Source organism: Notamacropus eugenii, chromosome 1, assembly GCF_028372415.1.
Source record: "Notamacropus eugenii isolate mMacEug1 chromosome 1, mMacEug1.pri_v2, whole genome shotgun sequence".
NCBI classification, from domain to species: domain Eukaryota; kingdom Metazoa; phylum Chordata; class Mammalia; order Diprotodontia; family Macropodidae; genus Notamacropus; species Notamacropus eugenii.
This window is the reverse complement of record NC_092872.1, coordinates 65533242-65560509: the sequence shown is the minus strand read 5'-3', so window position 1 is coordinate 65560509 and position 27268 is coordinate 65533242. Positions and strand designations below refer to the sequence as shown.

The 27268-nt window shown below is 37.1% G+C and overlaps 1 protein-coding gene across 1 annotated transcript in view; it reads left to right on the top strand.

Moving 5' to 3' along the window:
• The window catches only part of TGFBR1 (transforming growth factor beta receptor 1), a 67138-nt gene extending 40998 nt beyond the window's left edge, over positions 1 to 26140 (top strand). The window contains exons 4-9 of the mRNA XM_072604737.1: positions 3091 to 3321; positions 6292 to 6459; positions 11523 to 11679; positions 21172 to 21296; positions 23535 to 23665; positions 24646 to 26140. Of these exons, the coding sequence (XP_072460838.1) occupies positions 3091 to 3321; positions 6292 to 6459; positions 11523 to 11679; positions 21172 to 21296; positions 23535 to 23665; positions 24646 to 24771 (938 nt within the window). The 3' untranslated portion in view covers positions 24772 to 26140. The remainder of the gene's footprint in view (positions 1 to 3090; positions 3322 to 6291; positions 6460 to 11522; positions 11680 to 21171; positions 21297 to 23534; positions 23666 to 24645) is intronic.
• The last annotated feature ends 1128 nt before the right edge of the window (positions 26141 to 27268 follow it).

Sequence of the window (27268 nt, the reverse complement as noted above, 5' to 3'; positions counted from 1 at the left end):
CCAATATACACATATGATCCTGGTCCATCCCCTCTTGTCATTCCCCACTCTTTCACTAATCTTGAATCTTTCTCTGCTTCCCTTAATTTTTCAGAGGGGCCCATGCTGGTTTTTACTCCATTCCAAACTATTCTTGACGTTCTGACTTCAGAACTGTGACCCCTAAACCTTTACTTTTCAACTCTCCTTTTGTATGTTGTCTTCCCTCATTAGAATGTAAGCCCTTTAAAGTCAAGGTTTGTCTTTGTTTTGGCTTGTATCCCCAGTGTTTACGGTGCCTGGAACATAGTAAGTGCCTAATAAAGGCTTGTTTGCTTGCTTCTTTCCTCTCTACTCACAAGCCCCTACTCTCTACACTTGATCTTTCATTTTTGCTCTTGTCTTTTCTTCCCTTTTGTGGCTAAACTCCTTGAGAAAGATATCTACAGTCAGTGCCTCTACTTTGTTTCCTATCACTCTTTCTTAACTTTTTCCAGTCATTTTGACAATGAACCAAAATTGCTCTTTCCAAGAGATCAGTGATGTCTTAATGACCAAAACTAATGACCTGTTCTCAATCTTCATCTTTCTTGACCTCTCTGCCGCCTTTGATGCTGCCACTCACTTTCTTTTCTTTCATATTCTCTTTTCTCTCTCCTTCCTAGTCGTCTTTGCTAGATCTTTATTTAGGCCATCACTCAATCATGTGTGTCTCCTAAGGCTTGGTCCTAGGGCTCTTGCTGTGTTGTTCTGTCATTTCACTCTTATCTTCCTCTTTATGCCATCTAGCTGCTTCCTTCTCCCCGCCCCCCATGTATACATGTGCATGTGTACATATATGTGTATATACATACATACATACATATTTGATGGTTTCATCAGTTCCCATTAGATTCTGTATCTCTAGGTAGATGATTTTCAGATCTGTTTTTCTAGCCTAAACCTCCTTCCAGTCTCACATTTTCAACTTCTTATTGGATGCCTCTCTCTAGGCCTCTTAAACTCAACATGGTCAAAACTGAACTTAGTATCTTTCCCTCAAGCCCTCCCCTCTTCCTGACTTTCTTATTATGCTGAAGAATTCCACCAGCCTCCTGATGACCAAGGCTCATAACCCAGCTGTTGTACTCAACTCCTCACTTTCCCCTGACATATCCAATTTGTTGACAAAATCCTATAGATTCTCTCTTTGCCACATTTTTCATAGATCTCCTTTTCTCCTCATACTATCACCACACTGTTATAGGCCCTTAACACCTCATGCCTGGACTATTGTAATTAATAGTGTTCTGATGGGTCTCTCTGCCTCCCCCAGCTATCAAAGTAATTTTTATAAAGTGCACACCTGACCATGTAACACCACCCTCCCCCCATCAATAAACTTTATTGGTTCCCAGTTACCTCCAGGAACCAACATAAAATCATTGGATCAGTCATAAGATCTTTGTTCATCCTGCATTTTTGAAGAGGACTGGTGATATCACCCATGATGTATTGACTTGCCTGTGAATTGAATTTAAGTGAGATGGAGTTGCACAAAATCTCACTCTCTCCTTCAGACTCATCAGAGTCCAATTGTAGGACAGAAGTCAAGATGACCGGATGCAGTGGATGACTTGAGCGACTTTGATCTTTGACCAAGATCTAAGTGCTTCACAGCACCTGCTTCAGCCACCTCATAGCCATTGGAGCAAATAGTTCTCATCTGCTCATTTTGCCAAGAGGATGTTTTCACTTGCTTGGGATACAAATCCCCATATTTCACCAACTGGATTTGAGGCTGATCAGTTACTCTCAACCTAGTTTAGCCCATATGCTAAGACAGTTTTATCTAAGAGTGGCTTCTGTACATGCTGTAGCATTTTGGAGCGACAGGTGAGAGCTGGGTGGCAGATGAATGCCAAAGGGATGAGCACCCTGGAAGAGGGCTAGGTAGACCCTCACCCCAGAGGTGCTAGTCCCCTGAGAACACCCCTTACAGCTCATGGCAGCCTAGATGGTTCAGTGGATAGAGTACTGGGCCTGAGTTCAAATCTGGCATCAGACACTCAAGGCTGTTGTGACACTGGGCAAGTCACTTTACCTCTGTTTACCTTAATCCACTGAAGAAGGAAATGGCAGAAGCACTCCAGTGTCTTGGCCAAGAAAACTGCTGCAGGGTCCTGAAGAGTTGGACGTAACTGAACAACAACAACAGAATATAAAATCTTTATTGGGTTTTTAGAGCCTTTCTTACCTCTCTAGTTGAATTCCAGCTTATTCCTTTCCACTTTAATCTTCAGTCGTTTGTACTTGCTTTTTCACTGCCTGGAATGCTCTACCTCCTAGCTTGTCTTGCTTCTTTCAGGTCTCAGCTAAAATCCTATTTTCTTTAGCAGACTTTTTCCTGAACCCCTGTTACAAAAAGCATGGTAGTGCTTTCCCTCTGGCATTACTTCCAGTCTGTGTTGTACATGTCTTTATTTGTATATAGCTGTTTGTGTGTCTCTCTACCAGCCCTGTTAGATTGTGACTACAGGTTCAGCTGTCTTTGAGGGCTGGGATTGTTTTTGCCTCTCTTTGTATCCTCAGTGCTTCCAACAGTGCCTAGCTCTTGGTAAGTGCTTAATAAATGCTGTTGACTGACTTGTTCTGAGTTCAAACTGCACAGCCTGATATTTAAAGTCATTTGATGTGACTTTAGATTGTCTTTCTAAAGCTATCCCCATTCTCTGCTGATGTTAGTTTACTTCATTATCCCCTCACTCAATTATTTTTGTGGCTTTGCTTATATTTCCTTCTGCCTGGAATTCTTTCTCTGTTCCTTTATACCTGTAGATACTACCGGTCCTTCACAGTTCACTCAGATGCTAGCTTCTTTGTGAAGCCTTCTCAACTAAGTGAAGCATCCTTTATTCTGAACTAGTATGGCACTTAGAGTGTTCTTATTCTGCTCATCTTATGTGTCTCACTTAGCTAATAGTTCAGTTGGGCAGCTCTGTAAGGATAGTGACCACGTACTTGTATGGATTTGTACTAGCTTTCATAGTCTTTTTGCTATGTTTCATATGCACTATATGACAAATAATGTTGTTTGGTTATATTTACTAAAAATGGTAATTTATTTTAAAGGATTACCATTACTTGTTCAAAGAACTATTGCAAGAACTATTGTACTGCAAGAAAGCATTGGGAAAGGTCGATTTGGAGAAGTCTGGAGAGGAAAATGGAGAGGAGAAGAAGTTGCAGTAAAAATATTTTCCTCAAGAGAAGAACGTTCCTGGTTCCGTGAGGCAGAGATTTATCAAACTGTAATGTTACGTCATGAAAACATTCTAGGCTTTATAGCAGCTGACAATAAAGGTTGGTGAACTTTCAATTTTCTGTATGTTCCTTACAATAAAATCAACTTAATATTAATGAAGCCTTAAAAAATATCCTGTTAAGTAGTGAAATTTGGTCAGAAATAGAAAACTACCATGTAAAAAGAGTAAGGCAAAGCATCATATAAATGTGAGCATTTATGATTGAAAATGAGACAAAGTATAAAACTTCCTATTTTTAAGTTTCATCTTATTAGATTCATCCCATCTCTTCGGCCTGCCAGCGTCTCTTTAGATCCCAATTCTCTTAGTCAGATGATTAGTTGAATTCATTTTGAAACCCCTACCCCAAATCCCCCTTCTTAGTTCTGTGTTTCTTTTGGAATGTCACCCATCTTCTCGTCTCCTTAAGGATTAAGGATTAATCTTCAAGGATTGTTAAGATCAAATGGAAGCAGCGGTGACAGAGTGCTTTTGTAATGGGCCATTGGTCATGATCACCAAAGTTGGTGGATGTCATAGAAGCGTAATTAACATGCTATCCATTGTACAACTTGATTTTCATAGTCTGATTTTTGTGTGTTTTCCATCTTCAAATGGATATTTAGGGAAAATGTTATAACAAGATTGTAGGCAAAGGGCAGGAAGGTACCGTCAAAAGAATCTTGTCAAAACCTTCTTCCTTTTTAAAGCCCAGGGAAGAAAATGATTTGTTCAAATTCGCATACATATTAAGTAACAGATCGAATATTTGAACTCTTGAATCCAGGTCCAGCACTCTGTCCATCGCAGCACCTACCTGCCTTATAAAAAAAAAGAATAAGAAGAAAAAATAGCTAGCACTTTAAGATTTACAAAGCATTTTATTCTCATAACAACCCAGGGAGGTAGGTATTACTGTCTCTATTTTATAGATGAGGCATCTGTGGCAGAGAGATGCTAAGTGACTAAGTGGCTGAGGCCAAATTTGAACTCAAGGCTTCCTGGCTTCAGCTCCAGTACCTTGGGCCACTTGGCTGCCTCTAGGTATTTTGAAACATGACAGATTAAGATTATTCCTATGACATTGAGATAATGTTTATCTTATTACTCATATCAGGATGCTTATTATAAGTTTCAAGGTAATCATACCTGTTGTGGATTTTTCTGCCAGGCATCCTGAATTTGATTTTCGCTTTGTTTGGCGGAGGGAAAGAATGCTGTTTAAAAGACTTAAACTGGATTTCAGTTATCTACCTCATCCTTCATTGCCCAGTGTTGTGAAGTTAAAGGTTCCATCTTTACCACTCTTAGTATTTGACACCATTTTTGCCTTTTTGTTATAGAAGCCCTTTGTCTTTATACCAAGTAGGACTTTTAAACATGTCTTCTGCTTACTTTAAGATTATAGGATTTTGGAACACTCAGTTTTATGAACTGTTCATATAATTAATCAGGCATCAAGGACTCAGTCTATAGATTTGTTGATCCACCTCCTTCTTTACCTTTCATTCCCCTAAAAGCAACTCATTATTTTCCATTTCAGAACATCTAGAGAGTAATTGACCTAGAGAGGTACTATTTTTTATTTCTCTTTTGCAGATAGTCAAGTGTAAAGAGTTATTTGGAATCTAGAGACTTAATTAATGTATTGAATCTCTGTGTGGCAAGAACCACACTCTTCCCCAAGTTCTCATCAATGATTCTTCCTGCTGAAGTGTGCTTTTGAAACTCAGGGTACTTTGTAGGAACAGAAGTAGAAGATATGTGTGTGTGTAGGTGCTTATTTTTCTTCCCAGATATTTTACAGATGAGGAAACTGAGGGTCACACAGCTACTAAGTGTATGAAGCCAGGTTTGAATAAGTCTTCCTGACTCCAGACCTGATACCCTATTCCTTGTGCCACCTAGCTTCAACAATAGAAATAATAAAAATCAACTGACATTTATACAGACTTCTTGGTTTGCTTTGGTGCAGTGCATAGAGTGAGGTCTGTAATCAGAAGACGAGTCTTCCTTAATGCAAATCTGGCTTCAGACACTTGCTAGCTGTGTGACCCTGAGCAAGTCACTTAACCCTGTTTGCCTCTAGTTTCCTCATCTGTAAAATGAGCTGGAGAATAAAATAGCAAACCACTCCATTGTCTCTGCCAAGAAAACCCTTGAGCAGTTGCCTCTTCAGGTTATCTGTTTAGGGTTTGGTTATTGTTGTCCTGCGGGGACAGGGTGGAAGAGTGTTGGGATAATGAATGAAAGTAAGCAAATGTGGCTTCTCACTCTCTGCTCAGCTGATTAGATAATCTGTTCCTTCAGTGTTATACCACAGTCCCCTGGGGACTTCTGTTTGGGCAAGAAACCATTGCTGTAGAGGAGCCAACAAGTCTAGAGGTGTTAAATGGTGTGTCTGAGGTCATGTATGTAGTAGTAATACAACTTCAGTTCAAATTTATCTCTAAACATCAAGGATCTGGTTTTGCACACTGATAGGGATTACAAATGCCCTTCAAGTTAGTAGATAATCTTTTAAAAATTTATCTCCATGTAGCCAACCTGCTGAAGAACTTCTCCAAACATAGGCTAGTCATTGAAAAATGGACATGCAGGCCCACATAAAAAATTTAAAATAATACATTGTTATTACTTAGTGGAGTAGAAAAAAGAATGCTTTAAGAGGCATGGATTATAGGCCTCATCTCTGACAAGTCACTCAGTGACTCAGCCTTCGTTTTGTTTCCTTTTAAAATCAGTTTTAATCTTTGACCTAACACTAGGAGTTATTTTAAGAGTCAAATACATGTGTGTATGTATATATATATATGTGTGTGTATTCATGTGTACATATATGTATATATATAATATATGTATATTATAAATATGTGAGCTCACTGAAAACTATAATGCAAATATAAAAAACTTGTAGAGCAAAATATGGGGTGGTGCTAACAGTGGTGTTTCAGTATAGATATTTATATAACAGTTTTAAATGTTTTGTATAAATCTTAGAAAATTTTACTCTTCCTTTGTTTTGCAGACAATGGTACATGGACCCAGCTGTGGCTGGTTTCAGATTATCATGAGCATGGGTCCCTTTTTGATTACTTAAACCGGTACACAGTTACTGTGGAAGGAATGATAAAGCTAGCTTTGTCCACTGCTAGTGGTCTTGCACATCTTCACATGGAGATTGTTGGCACTCAAGGTAGGATTTCAGGTGGTACTTCATTCCTATCAATGCAGAATGGGTACAGTGTCATATGTTTATATGTGACTCTACTAAGAGATAAGTATTAAGAAACCTCTGTTTCTTTCTAATTAATCTCAGGTTGAATTGTGATGTGAACTTGGGAAGAATTTCTGTTGCTAATTCTCCTTCATCCACTTCATGCCATTGGTATATTACTGGAATTTGGTATCCAGGCTTGGTTCTGGTGACTTCTGGTACTCTTTAAGAATTAGACTAAAATTGTATGTATTTATAGTAGAATGTTCTGAGATATCTGAGAATGAAGACTTCTTATGAAATAGGATTATATGTGTGATGTCTTAGCTGTGCAGCAGTAACAACGGTTAAAATTAATGTTACTAAGAATTTGAAAACATTTTACTTATTTACTCTCAGTTCTATCTACATTCTAATCTTGTACAATGTAGTATCATTCACTCATTTTCTCATGTTGTCTGGTTCCATGATTTTTATATATCCAAGTAGAAACCTTTCAAGAGCAGATCCTTTTTGAAAAAAAAGTTCACTATTTTAGTTTTTCCCCAGGTACATGTAAAAGCAATTTGTAATGTTTGTTTGGTTTTTTTAATTTTGAGTTCCAGATTCTTTCCCTCCCTCCCCTTTCCCCTTATTGAGAAGGCAAGCAATTTGATATAGGTTATATATGAGCAGTCATATAAAACATATTTTCATATTAGTCATGTGAAAGAACAGATCAAAAAAACAAACAAGAAAAACAAAGTTAAAAGCATGCTTAGATCTGCTTCAGATGCATCGCTTCCTTCTCTGGAGATACATAGCAGATTGTCTGGGATTGTTGTATTGCTGAGAATAGCTAAGTCATATATATATGATGCTACATGTAATGTTCTCCTGGTTCTGCTTCCTTTTTCTTCAATTCATGTAAGTCTTTCCAGGTTGTTCTGAGAGGGTGCTGCTAGTCATTTCTTATAGCACAGTGATATTCCATCACAATCACATACCACCACTTGGTCAGCCATTCCTCAGTTAATGGGCATCCCCTCAGTTTCCAACTCTTTGCCACTACTAAAATACCTGCTATAAATATTTTTTTGTACATAAAAGTCGTTTTGTTTACTTTTTGTTTTTTTATCTCTTTGGGATACAGACCTAGTAGTGGTATTACAGGGTAAAGGGGTATGCATGGTTTATAGCCCTTTGGGGCATGGTTCCAAATTGCTCTACAGAATAATGTTTGAATTTTCCTACATGCCCTCCCAGTACTTTTTCTTTTTCTGTCATTAGCCAATCTGATAGGTGTGGAGTGGTAGTTCAGAGCTGTTTTAACTTGCATTTTTTCGTATGACTAGAGACAGCTTTGATTAACTTTGTCTGAAAACTACCTGTCATATCCTTTTGACCATTTATAAAATGGGAAGTGGCTCTTTTTTTAAAAAAATAAATTTAACCAAGTTCTTGTATATTTGAGAAAGGTGGCTTTTTATCAGAAAAATTGGCTGCAAAATTTTTTAATACTATTTCATTGTCTATGATACCTTTCAATGAAATGTAATTTCCCTGATTGTCTCTTTTAATTAGATGTATTTTTGCTTTGTCTGCAATCATATTTGCTATCCGTGACTCTTACCTCAGCTGAAACAAAGCAGATTTTCCTCCAGCCCCTTATTTTACTCTGTATATCTTTCTATTTCAAGTGTATTTCTTGTAAACATTAACATACTATTGGATTCTGGTTTCTAATCCCTTCTACTATCCATCTCTATTTTATGGATGAGTTCATTTCATTCACATTCACAGTTATGATTACTAACTATTTCTCTCCATCTTATTTTCTTTTGTCTGTCCTTCTCTCTCTTTTTACCCTGTTCCCTCTTCATCCTCCCTTTTATCATTCCCCCATATCTCTTATCCCCTTCCCCTCATATTTCTTTATTGGTAAGATAAACTTCTGTACCCCAAACTGAGAGAGAGACAGACAGACAGACAGACAGAGTGAGTGTGTGAGTGTGTGAGTGTGTGTGTGTGTGTGTGTGTGTGTGTGTGTGTGTGTGTGTGTGTGTGTGTGTTCTTCCCTCTTTGAACCAATTCCAGTGAGAGGTCAGGTTCAAGCATTGCCCACCATCCCCTCTGATATTTTCTCCTCAAAAGCTCTTCCTTGCCATGCCTCTTTAATATGAGATAATTTTCTTCATTATTCTTTTCCTTTGTCCCAGTGCATTCCTCTTTCTAACCCCTTCATTTATTTCAGTCACCACCATATAATCAACATATACCTGTTCCCTTTCTGTGTAGATTCCTCCTAGTTTCCCTAACAAGGATAAAGTTCTTATGAATTATGTGTATTTTTCCATATAGAAATGCAGATAGTTTTAATCTTATGAAGTCTCTTTTGATTTCTCTTTGACATTTACCTCTTTATGCTTATGTTAAGTCTTGTATTTGATTGTCAGGTTTTTTTATTCAGTTCGAGTATTTTCATGAGGAATACTTTGAAATCTTTCATTAAATGTTGATTTTTTCCCCCTCCTTGAAAGATTATGCTCAGTTTTTCTGGGTAGGTTATTCTTGGTTGCAATTCTATCTCTTTTCTCTTCTGAATATATTCCAAGGCTTCTTTACCATGAAACTGCTAAATCTTGTGGGATCCACACTAGTTGAATGGTTTTTTTTCTAGCTAGTCACAATATTTTCTCCTTGATCTGGGAGCTCTAGAATTTGGCTATATTTCTGGGAGTTTTCATTTTGGGATCTCTTTCAGGAAACAGTTCTTTCCATTTCTATTTTGCCTTCTGGATCAGAGCAGTTTTCCTACATAATTTCTTAAAATATGGTGTCTAGATTCTTTTTTTGATCATGGTTTTTAGGTGGTCCAATAATTCTTAAATTCTCTCTCCTAGATCTATTTTTCAGATGAGATTGTTCACATTTTTTCTGTTTTTTCATTCTTTTTATTTTAATTTTTTTCTTTGATGTCTCATAACATCATTAGCTTCCACTTGCCCAATTCTAATTTTTAAAGAATTATTTCCTTCAGTGAGCTTTGTGTCACTTTTTCCATTTGGCCAATTTTTTTAATGATACTTGAGTATATTTTTGTGCCTTTTTTTCTTACCCAAGCTTTTAATTCTCTTTTCATAATTTTCTTGCATCACTCATGTCTTTTCCTAGTTTTTTCCGCTACCACTCTTATCTCCTTAACTTTTTCTAAGGATTCTTGTTGGGCTTGTGTCCAGTTTGCATTTTTCTTTGAGGTTTTGCTTGAGGCTCCTTCATTTAGTCGTCTTCTACGTTTGTGTCTTGGTCTTCCCTGCCATCATAGTAACTTTTTATATTCAAGTTCTTTGCTCATTTTTCCAGCCTCTTTTTTCCTTTGAACTTTATTTTTAAAGTTGGACTCTGCTCACCTGAAAGTGGAGAGGCACTGTCTCAGATTTAAAGCTCTTTTGCACTACTGTTTTCAGAACTAGTTCTGGGGGTCTGCAAGTTTTCAGTGCTTCCACAGTGGTGGTATCTTGACAGAAGCATGGTCACTGCTCTGCACCCTGGTCTTTACCCAGGAAAGGTCCCTGCTCCCCTGTAGCAACAAATGATGGTGTTCTTCACTGCCCTAGAACTGTATAATCCAGAATCACGTGTGGGTGGGGGAGTTACCAAATGACACCTGATCCAGTGCCCATGGTCAGCGCTGGGTCCCCATAATCTCTTTGCCTAGTTCTCCAGTTTCCTTCCTGTCCCTAGTCTGAGAGCTCCCGAAGTTGCTGCTTTGCTACCATCGTCAGCCCCTCCAAGATCCATTGTTGGTGTTGCTGACGTGCTTTGGGCCAGCTTTTACTCTGTTGTCCCGGATCTCTCCTGTTGACTTCCTAAGATTTCTTGGGCCAGCATAACATCTCATCTCAGTCTTTTGTTGGCTCTGCCGCTCCAGAATGTGATTTTTTGTATTATTTTAAAGTTGTTTGGAGGGGAGTGTAGGGAGAGTTCAGCTGGGTTGCTGCCTCTACCCAGAAAAATGTGGTTTACACAATGGTATAGTTAGGTAGCTTTGAAATATTGAATACCTGTATGCAAAGATTGTGATTCAAAGGGCTAATTGATGTCAAGTAGGAGGTACTAAAGAGGTACAAATTAAAGTATAAGAGCCATGGCATAATGAGAAAAGTGCTAGATTTAGAGTCAAAGGACTTAGTTTCAATTCTGGCTCTGCCTCTTACACGATTTGGGGCAAGGCATTTTTCTTCTTTGGCCATGAGTTTCCTCATTTGTAAAATAAGGGGGTTTTACTAGCTGATCTCTGTAGTCATTTCCAGTTCTAGAGCTATCATCCTATAATCTAATCAGATTTGTAGATGGCCTAAAGCCGAGAGGGATCACTAATACAGTGGATATTTGGGGATCCAGTTAGCATTTATTAAATACTCACTGTGTACCAGGCCCTGATTTCAATGAGGTTACCTTCTATTGGAGAGAGAGAATATGGATACATTAAAGCAATGCAAATTATGCACAAAGTAATTTCCTGAGCAGGAGTAGGGAAAGCTCTAATAACAAAGAGGATTTCAGATTTGGGGGAAAACTTATTTTTAAATATTAATGCTTAATATAGACAGTTGCACAATTATCCATGATGATAGGCTAAGGTTAGTACTTTTGGATATTTCCAGATAGTGAATTATAAAAATCACTCTTCATGTAATCTTTAAAAATTAGATATTTTTTTACTGTCCAGGATAGTATTAAACTATTCTGTTTATCAACTTTGGCAGCATAGAGAAGTAGCTTGGTAGTTGATAGGGGGAAAAGAGCAAACGGGGATCAGAATTTCTTTGACAAATCTCCAGGGTGAATATTTTTCAGTCCTTGAGTTGATAGAATAACAGAATTCTTCAAGCTGGAAAGGATTACTAGAGAGCATATTAGTCTCTGAAATGTGTTTCTGCCTACATTTTCATAGTAGGCATTTAATTTTATATTTTATTTTTGTCCTAAAAAATGGCTGACAACTTGTGGCTACTGACGTTTTATCTTTTATCCACTCATGTTATCTTTTGTTCCTTTAGGCAAACCAGCAATTGCCCACAGAGATCTGAAATCAAAGAATATTTTAGTCAAGAAGAATGGAACATGCTGCATTGCAGACTTGGGACTCGCAGTAAGACATGATTCAGCTACAGACACAATTGACATAGCTCCAAACCACAGAGTGGGAACAAAAAGGTAAACATTATTAAAAATGACTTAACACACTTAAAATCACTTTTTATTCCCCCCTTCCTGTTTTGTACTTTATTATTCTTGATCTCAAAGTTATTTTATTGATTTCATACACACCCCCAGTAGTTAGAGGAACTTATGTTCTTTCCATACTAAGTGGAAAACCCTGAGACCAGCACACCTAAAGAAAAGGTGCAGATTAGTAAAAGTGGCTACTTTCTGTATCACACACATATAATCAAGAAACTTTTTTCAGCTTGCAACTTTAGACTTGAGTAGCCCTTTATCTTTGGATAGAAGAGTGACCTGCTTCTTTCTAAAGTTATGTAGTATCTGGACTTTGTTGGGACCTGGAATTCCTGGGACACCACAAAAACCTCAAATGGACCTCAGGGTTCCCAAGAAGGGGAAACTCTTTGGTTGGTGAGTTCAATTTTGAATGCTGGGGAAATTCTAGAATGAATAATTAAAGAGGTGGTCACTGAAAGTCTAGAAAACAAAGTGATGATTGCAAGGAGCCAGCATGGCTTTGAGAGTAAGGTTATATGAGACTGGAATTTGGTGATCAGTGTCACAACCTACATACCAACTTTTAGAGCTTAAAAACAAATTACTATTTAGTTAAAAATAAATAAAAGTCTAGGTCCCCAGACTTTTATATTTACATAAATATACTTTATATGTGAAATGCACAATATATTATGTATAGATTACTGGTTAGATTTTTTTTCTTCAACTGTTAATTAAGATGTCCTTCTTAGATGAAATATACATATCCTCAGCTAATGTTTAAGGACATTCATATTGGCTTTATAACCATATCTGAAATCATAGGATCTTAGGGCTAAAGGAGGGAAGCTTAGAGGCCTTATAACTTAGCTCCTTTTAGTTTGTACATGAGAAACAACATGAGGTGTGGATAGCAAGTAGTAGAACTAGAACTATCAATTAAAAATCTCGGTCCTTTTACTCCACATTCTGTCCTCTTTTCATTTTAGAACTCTTCCCCAACCTGGTTTTTTAAACGTGTTGTCCCAAAGTCTTTGATGATGAATTCTTTCACTTCTCTGTAAAAGTCGTATTTCTGCACGTATCGTTAGTCGTTATGGAAGAATACTCAGACATTTTTTTCTTGAGTCACTTTAAACTATTAAAAGGGTTTAAGTTCTGTTTAAAAATATTTGTTAAAAAAAGTCTTATGCATAAGGTCTAAAAAATCTTGGAGAAGTAGTTTTATCTCATTTTATGTGTGAAAGAAATGATTGTTAGGGTAATTTCTGAAAAAAGATGCAGTATGCAAATTTTGAGTGATACTTGGCACTCTTTTTGAAGAATGATTGGAAAAAAGGAAATCATAGGGGATGTTAACATAGTTACGAAGAGGCACAAATATGATTGTAATCTCTGATGCACAGGGAAAGAATATCCAGACACATTTTATGTGTTCTACAGCATGGAATATTTATGCAACAGGTATTTGAGTTCCTACTAATATGCAAAGCATTGTGAGAGACACTGAGTTATTCCAAGAAATGAGCTTTGCTTTTTATAACCTTACCATCCATTAGAGGAGAAAAGACACATAAATATGTAGACAAGAATAACACACACAAACACACATACACATATATGCACACATATATACATTATATATATGTATATATTCACATGCATAAATATCTCAGTATGCATTTATACAAAAGAAACAAAAACCAGTAGCCCATGCCTTGTAAAAAGGCATTCAGAGATTAAGATGTTCCAATTTCTGATTTTGAAAAAGTATGATCACTGGGATAATTTTTAAATGACAGGAAAGTTTTTGTAGAGAACAGCCTTTAGCTCAGATTTTTCCAGGTTATTCAGAGTACCCCCTATAAATCCTTCTGAAATTCTAAGAATGCTAACAAAATGATCATTAAACATTTCATTTATAAATAGCATTAGTTTTAGTGAGGCCATGTTTTTGATACAGTACAGTTATGTATATTTTTTCAGGAGACACAAATTTATTGCAAAAATAGAAGTTACATTTACAACCATTTTAGAGGATTTTATTTTTTTTTAAGGGAGGCAGCAGCCCTATGTTCTGGTAAACTCAATGAATGTCAGGTCAGGAAACCTGTGTTCCAGTCCTGGACCTGCTACTGTCTAACTAACTATAAGATCTTGAGCAAATCTTTAGGGTTCACTTTTATTCCTGTGGAAAGCTACACTGGGGTTGAATTTGTGGAGGACCTTGAACGCTAATCGGATAAGTCAGGCCTTTTGTTTTTCAGTAAGTGGAGGGAAACTTGAAAATTTTTGAGTAAAGGAGTAATGTGATTAGTTATGCAATAAAAGATTAATATGGCTAAATCAATCAGCATTTACTCGAAGTTTAGCATTGTGATGGTGAGGCACCAGAAAGCAGGGAGCCACCAGGTTGCCTAAAAAGGAACAGGGTAGCCCAATGTGAAGATTGGATAGTCCAGAGTCCTGTACCAAATGGAGTGGGCCTGGGCTTGTAAGTGGCTCTTGTACCTCCAGTCTAGGGGAAATAGGGAGACCCAGTTTTGTTTTGTGCAAGTAGAGTCTAAACAAGAAAGAAATGGCTCTAAGCGGGAAGTCAGTCTGTGTCTGTAGTCTTAGACAAGAGATAATGGGAGCCTTGGAACAGAATGGAGACAAAGGGAGAGATATTTTGAAGGTAGAAAATATGGGATCTGTCACCTTATTAAATGAGGGAGTAAGGGATAGGAAAGATCTAAGTTGACTCCAGATTCCAAGCCTGACTTTTCTGGGAGACTATGACTGATTCCCTGGTTCTGTCCTTTGGGGCCCACCAAAGTAAGTCTAATCCCTCCTCCATCTGATAGGCCTTCAGATATCATGTGTTCTTCCTCCCCTCCAGTCTTTTCAGCTACAAACTCAGCATCTCTGAGGCTCCTTCTTTTTATACTGCTATGTCTCAAGGTATTGCCTATCCTAGTTATCCTCTTCTCGGTGCTCTCCAGCTTATCACTACCCTTTTTCAAAGTGAGGCACCGAGAACTGGATGCAGCATTCAACATGTGGTGGAATCAAGGGATCCTCCTTCATTCTAATTGCACTAGTGTTTCTGTGGTTGCTATATTTTCCAGTCATGTCCCCAAACTACTAATCATACCTATTGCAGCTTATATGTGTAAAGCTTTTTTTTAAGTGTAATTTTGGAATAAAATTATTTCATAATTTCTATGATAATAACAGTTAAGTATCATCTTATTAGTTTTGTCCTGTATTCTAGCTTGCCAGAATCTTTTTCTGATCCTAATTCTGGCATTCATTTTGATTGCTCTATCTCCTAGATTTGTGGGTTTGATGAGAGTGATTTAGTTTCTATAGGAATAATTGTTGAAGCCGTGATAGTGGATAAGATCATCAGGAGAGAATAAGAGGGTTCTTTTCCTGTGGAGTTGGTGGGTTTTTTTTTTTTTTAAACATCAGTAAAATTATTTTTAAAAAGGACCAATGAACTAGTCATAGGTTCCCAAAGTGGGCAAATGCTGCCTCCTAAAGGGTGCAGGAACAATGGGCGACAGTAGTAGCCTCAGGTGCAATTGGGAGACTTTGAATAAAATAAGGGGGTGGTGGAGTATAAGAAGACAAGAAAAATTTTGAAAAACCATTTTTATGTTTCTTCTGTTGTGTAACAGAGTTAAAATCATAGTGATTATATTTTCCAAATCAACACACAAAATGCAAGTTAGAACTCTTCAGTGGTCAAGTCTGCCAACAGGTTTTAACAAGCGTATGTTAGCAGGCAAGTTGCACGTTGTCAGGAAGTCCAGCATGCATCAGCAGGAATATGTGTGTGTAATGACTTGTTTACAATACAGTGCTATACGGTTACGTGATGCAGTATTGCATTATCAAAATTTCAGTTGGTTGTCCTTCGTTCTTGAAGAGGCCAAAATGACATCACCATGATTAATTCAAGTTTCAGTGTGTTTGACTGTGGCTGATCACCAAACATGAGCTCAGAGTGCTCTGCCGCAGATTGAGCACAGATAGAATGTGTGGACATGTGGGGTGGATACTCCAGATTTGCGCATCCTGCATTTCCTTTGTGCTGTGCTTTGCTTATAGAGCACAGCACCCTTTCTGATGTGGGCACACTATGCTGAGCGGTCCTGTGCCAGTGTCTCCCATGTTGCAGCATTTGAGTAGACGAAAACCCAAATTTACAATAAATGATTAAATTTAAGATGTGTCATTTTAAAAATATATACATTTTATATATTTTTTTAAATGATGCAGATTTCAAAGAAACTCTTAAAAGATTAAAGAAAGTAGATTTTCAGGGAGGTGTGGAGTAATTTTTTTTTTTTTTTTTGGAAAGGAGGTGGTAGGCCAGATAAATTTGGGAACCTCTGAACTAGACAGAAGAAAGAGTTAGGGAGGTTCAGTGAGAACCAGGAATGTTCATTTTTATAGAAGCTGTGAGAAAAGAATTCTAGGAAGGAGGATCATTTTTAGTGACAAACATAGAAAATATATCACTAATAAACTGAGAAAAGGGTTTGAACCTCGAATCTCCTACTCTCAGTCTTTGTCCCTTCTACTTTCCACCCAGATCTTTGCAGAGTTAGCAAGCTGCAACAAGGAAATCTCCCTGTATCAAGAGAACAATGTTGTGTAATATATGAATTGTTCTATCACTGATAGATATAATACATTAAATTAGAATGGTATAATTAAAAAAATATTTTTTGTCTGAACCCATAATTTCATTAGTGTTAGAAACTCTCTGTGAAGAAATTTTCTCTGCTAACACAGATGATTCTGTTCTGCAACTTTATATACTTACAGAGTTGCCTGGGTTAAGTAAGAGCTTAAATGTTCTCATAGCCAGTATGTATCAGAGGTAGGACGATATTAAAAGTACATAAAAGCTAAAATTTTAACAGTATTTATGATGAAGCAGTTAAGATTACATGGGTTAGCAACTGAGTTAAGGATGTTACCAATTCAACCATTTATCAAGTTTGAATATGGGAAAGGATATGAAGAGAATGTTTTTGTTTGATCATTTTCAAGCGTGTATTTATCTTTCTTCCACGAGTAGATAATTCAGCATAGTCAGTGTATTTGTAATTTTCCTGCTAGGCACTGAGAACAATGCCTTTATAATAAAAATAGACAACATGACATTTTATTTAATAATCAAGTACCTTCCTACAAGCATGTGAAGACTTCATCTGGTGGAATGGGTGGATGAGAATGATTTGTTCGAACAGCCATGAAGGCAGATGAAGCAGGCGATGTGGAGCGCTTAGACTTTTGCTAGACACTGAAAATGCCAGTTATCCCCCGCATCCTGAGCCATCACCAGCTGTCCTGACTCTGTCCTGCCACTGGACTATGATGACTCTGGAGGAGAGAGTGAGGCTGACATCGTCATGCAACTCTGCCTCATTTACATCCAGTTTACGCACGAATCAAAAGATATCACCCATACCATTTCACTATATGCCTCAAAGTCCTGTAGTGACAGGCAAGTGATGAAGCAGCAGGTGCGGATACACTGGGAGCTGTAGTCACAACCCTGCACACAGGTGGCCCAGGCCATAGGGTTGTTTCTCACTGGAAGCAGCAGTGGGACTCGGCAGCCCCCGGGTGTCTGAGCATCCTTTTAAGGATCACACTACTCACCTCCTGGTGTGAGGAAGGGGGGGGGGGGCTCAAAAAGGTGCCCTAAACATTGCCTGCTTACCCAACCCTGACCTGATTACCATGGCAGGTGGGGAATCCCACCATGTGGTCGAAACACAAAAAAAATGTACGAAAACATCTGCAAAGATTATTTCACTCACCGTCAGCACATGGAACGTGCTCACACTAACAGAAAACACAAAATCCAGTAGACTTGAAAGTAGAACTGCTCTTCTTGCAAGAGAACTCAACAGGTATCGCATCCAAATAGCAGCCCTGAGTGAAACAAGTTTGGAAAATGAAGGCCAGCTTACTGAAGTTGGAGCTGGATAAACATTTTTCTGGAGTGGCCTCAGTGAAGGGGAGCACTGTGAAGTTGGTGTGTTTTGCAGTCAGAACTGATCTAGTCAGCAAGCTGGCATGCCTGCCAAAAGGAGTGAATGACAGTGCGATTGCCACTCGCAGGAAAACACCATGCCACCATCATCAGTGCCTATGCTCTCACCATGACGAACCCTGATGAAGTCAAAGAAAAATTTTATGTAGACCTAGAGACTGTTATCATCAGTGTGCCAAAAGAGGACAAGCTTATAATTCTGGGTGACTTTAATGTTAGAGTAGGCTCAGACTACCAGACTTGGCAGGGAGTCCTAGGGAGGAATGTAATTGGAAATAGCAACAGCAATGGTCATTTACTGCTGAAGACTTGTGCATCACATGACCTTCTCATCACCAATACTATTTTCCGTTTACCTAAACACAATAAAACTTCATAGATGCACCCTCGCAGCAAACACTGGCATCTAATAGATTATGTGATTGTAAGGAGAAGAGACAGACAAGATGTGAGAGTTACAAAACCAACGTGTGGTACAGAGTGCTGGACTGATCATAGACTTATCCTTTCCAAGCTAAATATTCACATTCATCAAAAATGCCACCCCCCAAGGCAAAATGACTATCAGAAGAATTAATGTCAACAAATTAGAGCTCTTCTCTGTTTGTAAACAATTTGCTGCTGACTTGGAGGGAGTTTGAGCCAATATAGAGTTGGCAACAGTGGAGCAGAAAAGGAGTGGGCAGCTCTCAGAGATTTAGTGTACAGCACTGCATTTGCTCATCTGGGTCAGAACACTCACAAACACCAAGACTGGTTTGAGGAAAATGATGGGGAAATTCAGAAGCTGCTAAAATGAAAAATGTGAACTCCATAAGATTTACCAGCAGGATAGTTCATCCACCTCCAAGAAGACATCATTTAATTCCATCAAAAGCAAAGTACAAGCAAAGCTTAGAGAGATGCAAGATTCTTGGCTCAGAAAGAAGGCAGATGAAGTTCAGTTTTATGCTGATAGTAGCAATCCAAAGTACTTTTATGATTCCCTGAAAGCTATTTATGGACCAAAAACCTATGGTGCATCACAACTACTCAGTGCTGATGGAGTCACATTGATTAGTGATAAGGACATGATCCTAGAGAGATGGGCTGAACACTTCCATGGTGTTCTCAACAGACCATCATCAATCAATGCTGAGGCCCTTGACCATTAACCTCAGGTTAAAGTCAATCCCTCCTTAGCTGAGCTTCCAACTGAAGAAGAGATTTTGAGGGCCATTAGGCTCTTTTTATGTGGCAAACCACCTGGTGCTGATTCTATTCCAGCTGAGATTTACAAGGTAGGGAGAGCATTGCTCATATAAAAGCTGACTGAAATTTTCCAGGTTATATGGCAAGAGGAGTTTATACCCCAGGCATTCAAGGATGCCTCCATTGTCCATCTCTATAAAGGTAAAGGGAATAGGTTGTCCTGCGACAGTCACAGGGGGATCTCTCTCTTAGTCATTGCTGGCAAAATTCTTGCTAGAGTCCTACTTAATAGGCTGATCCTTCACCTGGAAGATGGGCATATACCTGAGAGCCAGCGTGGTTTCAGAAAGGGCCAAGGAACAGGTGATATGATGTTTGCTGCCTGACAACTCCAGGAGAAATGCCAGCAGAACAGAGGTCTGCACACAACGTTTGTGGATCTGACCAAGGCCTTTAACGCTGTAAGTCGTGAGGGCTTATGGAAAATTATGTCCAAATTTGGTTGCCTGGAGAGTCAATTTCATGATGGCATGTTTGCCCAGGTTCTGGATAATGGACAAAGCTCTTGTGCCTTCCTAGTCTCCAGTGGAGTGAAACAGGGCTGTGTGCTTGCTCCCGTGCTTTTTAGGATGATGTTTTCAGCCATGTTGACAAATGCTTTCAATGAGAATGAACATGGCATCAAGGTAGACTACTGTACTGAGGGTAAGTTCTTCAATTTGGAAAGGTTACAAGCCAAGACCACAGTGAAGGGAGTGTTGGTGCATGATTTTCTGTTTGCAGATGATTGTGAACTCAGTGCAGCCTCTGAAGCTGAGATGCAACAAAGTGTGGATTAATTCTCTGCTGCTTGTGCTAATTTTGACCTAATAATTAACACCAAAAAAACACAAGTGCTCCATCAGCCACCACCACACCATCCATATGTGGAATGATCAGTTACACAAATGGAGAAATTTTGAATGCTGTGGATAAGTTCACTTACCTTGGTAGCGTACTTTCCAGGGATGTACACATTGACAGTGAGGTTGATGCACGCATTGCCAGAGCTAGCTCAGTGTTTGGGAGGCTCCCAAAGAAAGGTTTGGGAGAGAAGAGGTATTAGACTGACTACCAAACTGAAGGTCTACAGAGCCATTGTGCTGACCTTGTTGTTATATGCTTGTGAAACATGGACAGTCTACCAGTGCCATGCCAGGAAACTGAATCACTTCCACTTGAACTGTCTTAGGAAGATTCTGAGGATCACCTGGCAGGATAAGGTACCAGACGCTAAAGTCCTTGCTTGAGCTGAACCTCAGAGTATTCAAACTATGCTTCAGAGAGCACAACTCCAATGGGCTGGCCATGTTGTTCGAATGCAAAATGTGTGCTTGCTAAAAAGACTATTTTATGGAGAGCTTGCATGGGGCAGGTGATCACATGGTGGCCAGAAGAAACGATACAAGAACACTTTCAAGAACTTTGGATTTGACTGTGCAACATGGGCAACACTGGCACAGGACTGCTCAGCATGGCATACCCACATAAGAAAAGGTGCTGTGCTCTTTGAGCAAAGCCAAATTGAGACAGCACAAAGTAAACTCAGGATGTGCAAATTTGGGATATCCCCCCCAATATTCACATGGATTATCTGTGCCCAACCTGTGGTAGAGCATTCCGAGCTTGTATTGGTCTGATCAGCCACAGTCGGACACACTGAAATTTCACTTTACAATGGTGATGTCATTTTGGTCCTCTTCGAGGATGCAGGACAACCACCATTGTATATTGACGCAGGTAACCCTTAATTGGCTTATTTACTTTTAAGAATATTTGATGGTTTTTCACAGGGAATTTTCAGTGTAGAGATGGAGCAATTCTTCAGAATTTTATTTTATATATAAGATTATGAAGTGTTTTTAAATAAGGAAAAAAAGTCATTCAGGTGCTTTCGAATACTCTTCCCTTTTCTGCTATGATCACAGACTTCCCTTTCTTCTTTTAAGTCCCAAATAAAATCTCACTTTCTACTGGAAGCCTTCCTTCATCCCCTCTTAAGTCCAATGCCTCTCCTCTGTTAATTGTTCTTTTTTGTATATGGCTTGATTTATATGTATTTATTTTCATGTTTTCTGCCCTCATTTGATTGTCAGCTCCTGGGAGGCAAAAACTGTCTTTTGCTTCTTTTTTGTATCCCCAGCTCTTGGTATATACAGGACTCTTAATGGCTTATTGATTGATTTTTTTAATAGGTACATGGCCCCTGAAGTTCTAGATGATTCCATAAATATGAAACACTTCGAATCATTCAAACGCGCTGACATCTATGCAATGGGATTGGTTTTCTGGGAAATAGCTCGGAGATGTTCAATTGGTGGTAAGTTGCAGTTTTAAACAATTATGTGAATGTTATCTCATTCCGTCAAGGTGTTGTAAGAAATATATTTAATAAAAACTGCAAAGGATTACATAAATAAGCTGTTTTTAAAAAAATATATCATGCATAATTAATATACATAAAATAAAGGCTTATCTAGTACTTAAGCCATTTTACCTGGGTAATCACTTAATTCCAATTAAAAGTGGAAAGAAAAGGGAGGAATTTTTGATTAAGGAAGAGAAAATAACCTGCTTCCAAATACCTGTCTTTATGCATCTGTGTCTCCATTTACCTTTTCCTATTCTGATGTTTGGAAGACACTGGATTATTATGGATAAATTAAATTCATATTGTAATGGAAATTATCCATAGAACAGTTGTCACTTAAGAATTTACTTTTGTGTATGTGGATTATTCCTTGAACTGGCAAGAATTTCATCAAGTATTTGTCCCAACAAATTAGCTCATTCTAAAAAAATTTTCTCACTTAAACATCAATTCCTATAACACCCTTATTCTATTCCTCATTTCTTTTATGATATATATATATATATATATATATATATATATATATATATACATGCACACGCGCGCGCACACACACAGAACATGTCATTATACTCAGTGGTTTTTTTTTGTTCTCACTCATAGTTTAACAACCCAGCATTGATATATGTATGCCATATGCCCATTTTAAAACAGTAACACATCAAAGAAATTTTTTTTAGAAATGAAGTAGTCATGCATTTGCTAGTAGGGTCCGGAGAGAGCATAGATTGAAGCAGTTACCTCTATCCTAGAACTCAATGCCAGACAGGAGATTATGCTGATAACCTCTCCTCCTTGCTCCCAAGTCACTCGTATTATATACATTGATTCAGTCTACTCATAAGCCTTTCACATCCCATTGAAATAGCTGAGGCAGCTCCAAGAACTAAATCATTCTTCCAGTCTTCTGGGTTCTGTGACCTCCCATAAGCTGATAGTTAGTCTTCATTAAATATATTGTGACTTAGGTGTTTTGTGACTGTTGATTCCCAGTCACCACCTGGGTGGATGTATGTGTAAAAAACGCAAATGTATATATTTTTATAAAGTATCTTCTGTTTGATAATTTTAATGTATTGAATGAAGGGAAAAGGGGTGGGGAGGAAGAATTATGCCCTTTTAAAAAAGCATGAAATCAGGCTGTAATATCTAAAAATAAACAAGAGGGAAGGGAATCCATACAGAAGATTTCTCCATGTTGTGAAACAGCAGATTGCTGAGACAAACAGAACAGAAGCTGAATTAAAAACCTTTAACTTCTGGGTAGAGAAGATGGATGCTAATTAATAAAGAGGTCTATTTATTTTTGCGTGTGATATAAATGTGTATAAATATTGCACCTACGTATGACAATATGTACTTACATGGCAGTTTTTATATAGCGGTGTGTAGTGTAAGATGGGCTCTTAAAGAAGTGTGTCTGCATCTAATGTACGTCACAGTCCCAGAGGTGCATATAGAAGTATATGTACAAATAGGTATGTCAGCATGTATATATACTGTATTAATTTGGCAGCACATATCCATCACTGTGTATCAGATACACACAATGTACCAAGTGATTATTGAGGTCTTTGAATAGACATTATCTTTGCCTCTTTTGTTTATCATTGAAGTTGGGGCTGCATGTGTTGCATATTAATAAAGAAGTTTTATCTATTTGTGTTTATTTCATGTGTCTACTTATAGGCAACATGCATTATATTAGCATATAAATTATGCTACATGTATGTATATGTTATATACAGATACGTCACAGGCCATTAATTGTATCTTCATGTGATAATTTGAACGTGAGGCCACATGACATCATCATCAGCCAATCAGAGGATTGGCTTTAGACTTGGAAGAAGCTGGATTCAGGACCAGCTTTTGACATATCCTAGTTGTGTGGCCCTGTGCAAACCCTGTACTTCTCTATAACCCTAAAAAGAAATCCAAAAAACCCAAAACCTTTTGCTTGGGTTTACTTTATGGAAGAAGTTTCCCATACCAATTCAGTTACTTGATGTAGGCTACTCTAAACAGATACCTTGAGTGCAGATACTTAGTAAAAGATAAAGCATGCTTTCCTGATCTGAAGAAATTGTGAAAGCTAACAGAGCAATTATCCCTAATTCACTTCAGCTTATAGTACTTACTTTATAGGGTGCGCTTCTCACGTTGTACATATTTTTTAAACAACAGGAATTCACGAAGACTACCAGCTGCCTTATTATGATCTCGTACCTTCTGATCCATCAGTAGATGAAATGCGGAAAGTTGTTTGTGAACAGAAGTTACGGCCAAATATTCCAAATCGATGGCAGAGTTGTGAAGTAAGTGTTACATACAATTACTGTATCATTTTTAACTTGTAATATTTAGGGAAAGTTTTTTTTGCATTGAAGACAAGCATTATAATAAAATGACTTACTTTTATATGAACTAATTTAAATGCATGGAGATAAATGGTCATTGACATTTTGGTTGGACACCAGTTTGTGCAGAACAGTATTCAAAACAAACCATACTGCTTGAAGACACACCTGCTTATACCTCCCCACGGCCAATATTTTAATCATTAACTTATTTTTGCCCTCTTTGCCATTTTACCAAGACTGCATTGTGGGAGGAAGTAGTAGCACCTGGCATCTCAGCTCTTAATTCCACTGCAGATCTCTAGTACAGACACTTGAACATGTTGAATAGGATGCTTAGATAAAGACAGCGTAAGCATGCATTTGTCCTACTACTATCTATTTACTTCTTCTCACAGATACATCCGGTGTAAGATATAGAGCCTGGTATGCCAGTGTATTTCCCATTCAGTATAGAACTTTTGAGTAGTTCTGTGAGTTATCTGAGTGCTTTTATCACAGTCAGGTAGATCATGAACTTCTTTGAAGAGGTTCATTAGCAATTTGTTAATGGACAGTGATGACTGGAGCTTATAAAATTCTTTGAAAGTAGAATTTAGACCAAAATCTCCAAAATTAACGTAACTGCAGGTTTTGCAATATTGCATTAAAAAATTGAGCTCACCTTTAGAATTCAGTTATATTGGTTCTATTTTTAAAAGTTTAAAAAACTGAAACATTTAAAATTTTGTGGGATATAAAGTACATGATTTTGGACTAGTCATTTTAGTTCTCTGTGTCTACATTTCCTCTTCTATAAAACGCATATAGTATCTGTTCTTGCCTTCTTTATAAAACTGTATATTTATGCCTCTTATCACAGTTTGTATCATAAACACAAATGTTAAGATTGTCTGGATCACCTATAAAAATATTGATTTTGTTTCCTCTTCTTGCAGGCCTTACGAGTGATGGCCAAAATTATGCGAGAATGTTGGTATGCCAATGGAGCAGCTAGGCTTACAGCTTTACGTATTAAGAAAACATTATCACAGCTCAGTCAACAGGAGGGCATAAAAATGTAATTCAACATTTCAGCTGAAGAACATTCTAGATCCGTATCTACTCCTGGGTTTTCATGTTTGGAAGGTCAGTTGTTCTACCTCACTGAGAGGGAACAAAAGGATATTGCCTCCTTTTGAAACATGGAAGTAACAGTGGATTACTAACCCCAGGATTACTGTGGCCCCAAGAAGAAGCTGTGTGGGTTCTTCTGTGCACTATGAACACATCTTTCCCGGGACAGTTACAAAAAAATGTTGTGTAGTCTCTTTATTTTTATTAACATGAAAGTTGTTTTTTAAAAGTTGATTGCCAGTCTTAACTTTAGTTAACACTGCTAAAGTTTTATCTTTTTAAAAAGGGGAGCTGAATTGTACAGGACATTATTATTAATGTAAGTGATTTAATCCTGGTTAGTACAATCTCAAAGTATTCTGAACCACTAAAATTATCCTTGATTCAGACTTTGAATGTACTGCAGTTTAATTTTCAGGATCTTTTAAAGCTAAACTACCCTTATAAATTCTTACCTTGAATTTTAAAATGACCTCATCCAATTGAGAACTTAATTTATGCAGTTATATTTTGTATACTATTGTTTCACTTATTCAGAATCACAAGCCTTCAAAATGAAATTGTACTATACCGGTAAGTGCCACTTCCGTGTCTTTCTAATTCAAATGAGTAAAACTGTAGAAAGTCTACTTGTATAATCAGATCTACAGAGAATAAATTGAAAAGGTTAATTTAGCTGATTGAAAAAACATAGTATTTTTGGCATATAATTATACCATTCTTAAAAATCTTACCAAAATATGCTTTTAAACCACTATGGAAATTAGGTAGTATTAAAGTTAGCTAATTTAGTTATGGTCACATTTTAACAACATGCTATTGAGTTTTAATTGTGAGATCTATAGAATTTTTAAAAATCAAGTGGCACTCTTTAGATGCTTGTAGTACTTTAATAATTTAAAATGAGCATAAAGACTAATTTTTTTAAAAAAGGGAAAGTGCTATATTTAGCTGCTTGTAAAAAGGTGTTTGTGTGTGGCTCTATAAACATTTTTTTTCTTTTATCTAATCAAAAACAGTCTTTTTTTTTTTTTAAAATAATGTAATTACCACACTGTTAAAAGTTCAGTAGATTTTTTTTCCTTAGAAAAGTGAAAGCATTTATAGATTGAAAGATAATGGTTGTACAAGATACAAGTGCATCAGTTAAGTAAAAGTAAATTTGTCCTGTGTTCTGTTGATATTTTTGTAATTAAGTTGAAGCTAGAGTGCTTTTATGAGGTATCATTAAAACCTGGAAGTGAGAAAGCTTTTAATTCAACTTTGCCTCTTTGTAATATGAGCAGAATATTACAATATGCTTAATATATATTTGAATTTAATGTATCACTTGGTGTTTGAGACAGAAAAATCTGAAAGTTGGGTGAATTTCAACATTCATAAATGTTTTTTGAATTAAGTACATAAAGTAAATTTGTCATAGACTTCAAATTAATGAGTTGAGTTTATAACTGTCCTTTTCTTCCAGTGCTATAAAATCTTTTCAGTGTTTTCTCAGTTTTCAAAACTTTTATTTAATCACTACGACCTATCCAGTTCTAAGAAATATCCCTCAAGATAGCTATAATAAGTTAGTTGTCTTTGATTTTACGTTATCCATTTTTAAAATAAATAATTGGAATAACTTTATAGTATTTTTATTTTAAAGATGATAGCCATGCAACTGATCAGAAGTTGCATTACAATACCTTGTCTCTTAAAATCTGAAAGAACAAATTTGAGAGACAGTTAGTCCCAAACCAAAGTAATATTAGAATTAAGTGACATATAATTTACAAATTTAGCATTTATTTCACTTAGATATCATGAATGAAACCATGATTTAGTAGCCACTAATACATACAGCATAGTATTTAATTTGCATAAATTTGAGCTTTTTTTTCCCCCTGTAGTTATCCCAAAAACAAGTTTGTTGGAGAGATTCATTTTTGTAATTGTTATATTATTAAAACAGGAAATAGATACCTCTAGCTTTGTGAACACTTTTAAAAAAATTAAGATTTGTAAACTCAGTTCATTTACTTTTATTAAATTCAGGGGACCAATACATTTTGTCATTTAATAGATTTTATATCATTTTAAGAATATACCAAAATTTCTTGTCTAATTAAAAAAAATTATAGTGCATGATTTCATGATTTGTGAAAGGTAAAATTTCAACAAAGAATGTATTTAATATCACTAGAAGAGAGGTTGAATTAACATTAGACTATTCCTGGCTGCCTAGGCATAGATACACTTTTGTTAAATCAGGGATTTCAATTAGTTAATTTCTTTATTAGGTTCTAATATAGTTTTATTTATGAATACAACTCTTATTGTTTGGGCCAATGATGGTTTAAATCACCCCAAATTATCTAATATTGGAAAAGATGACTTAAAAGTAAAAATGAGCATTTGTGAGTCAGTAAACTGTAAGTGAAAATAGCTTGATGGTGTTAGTTT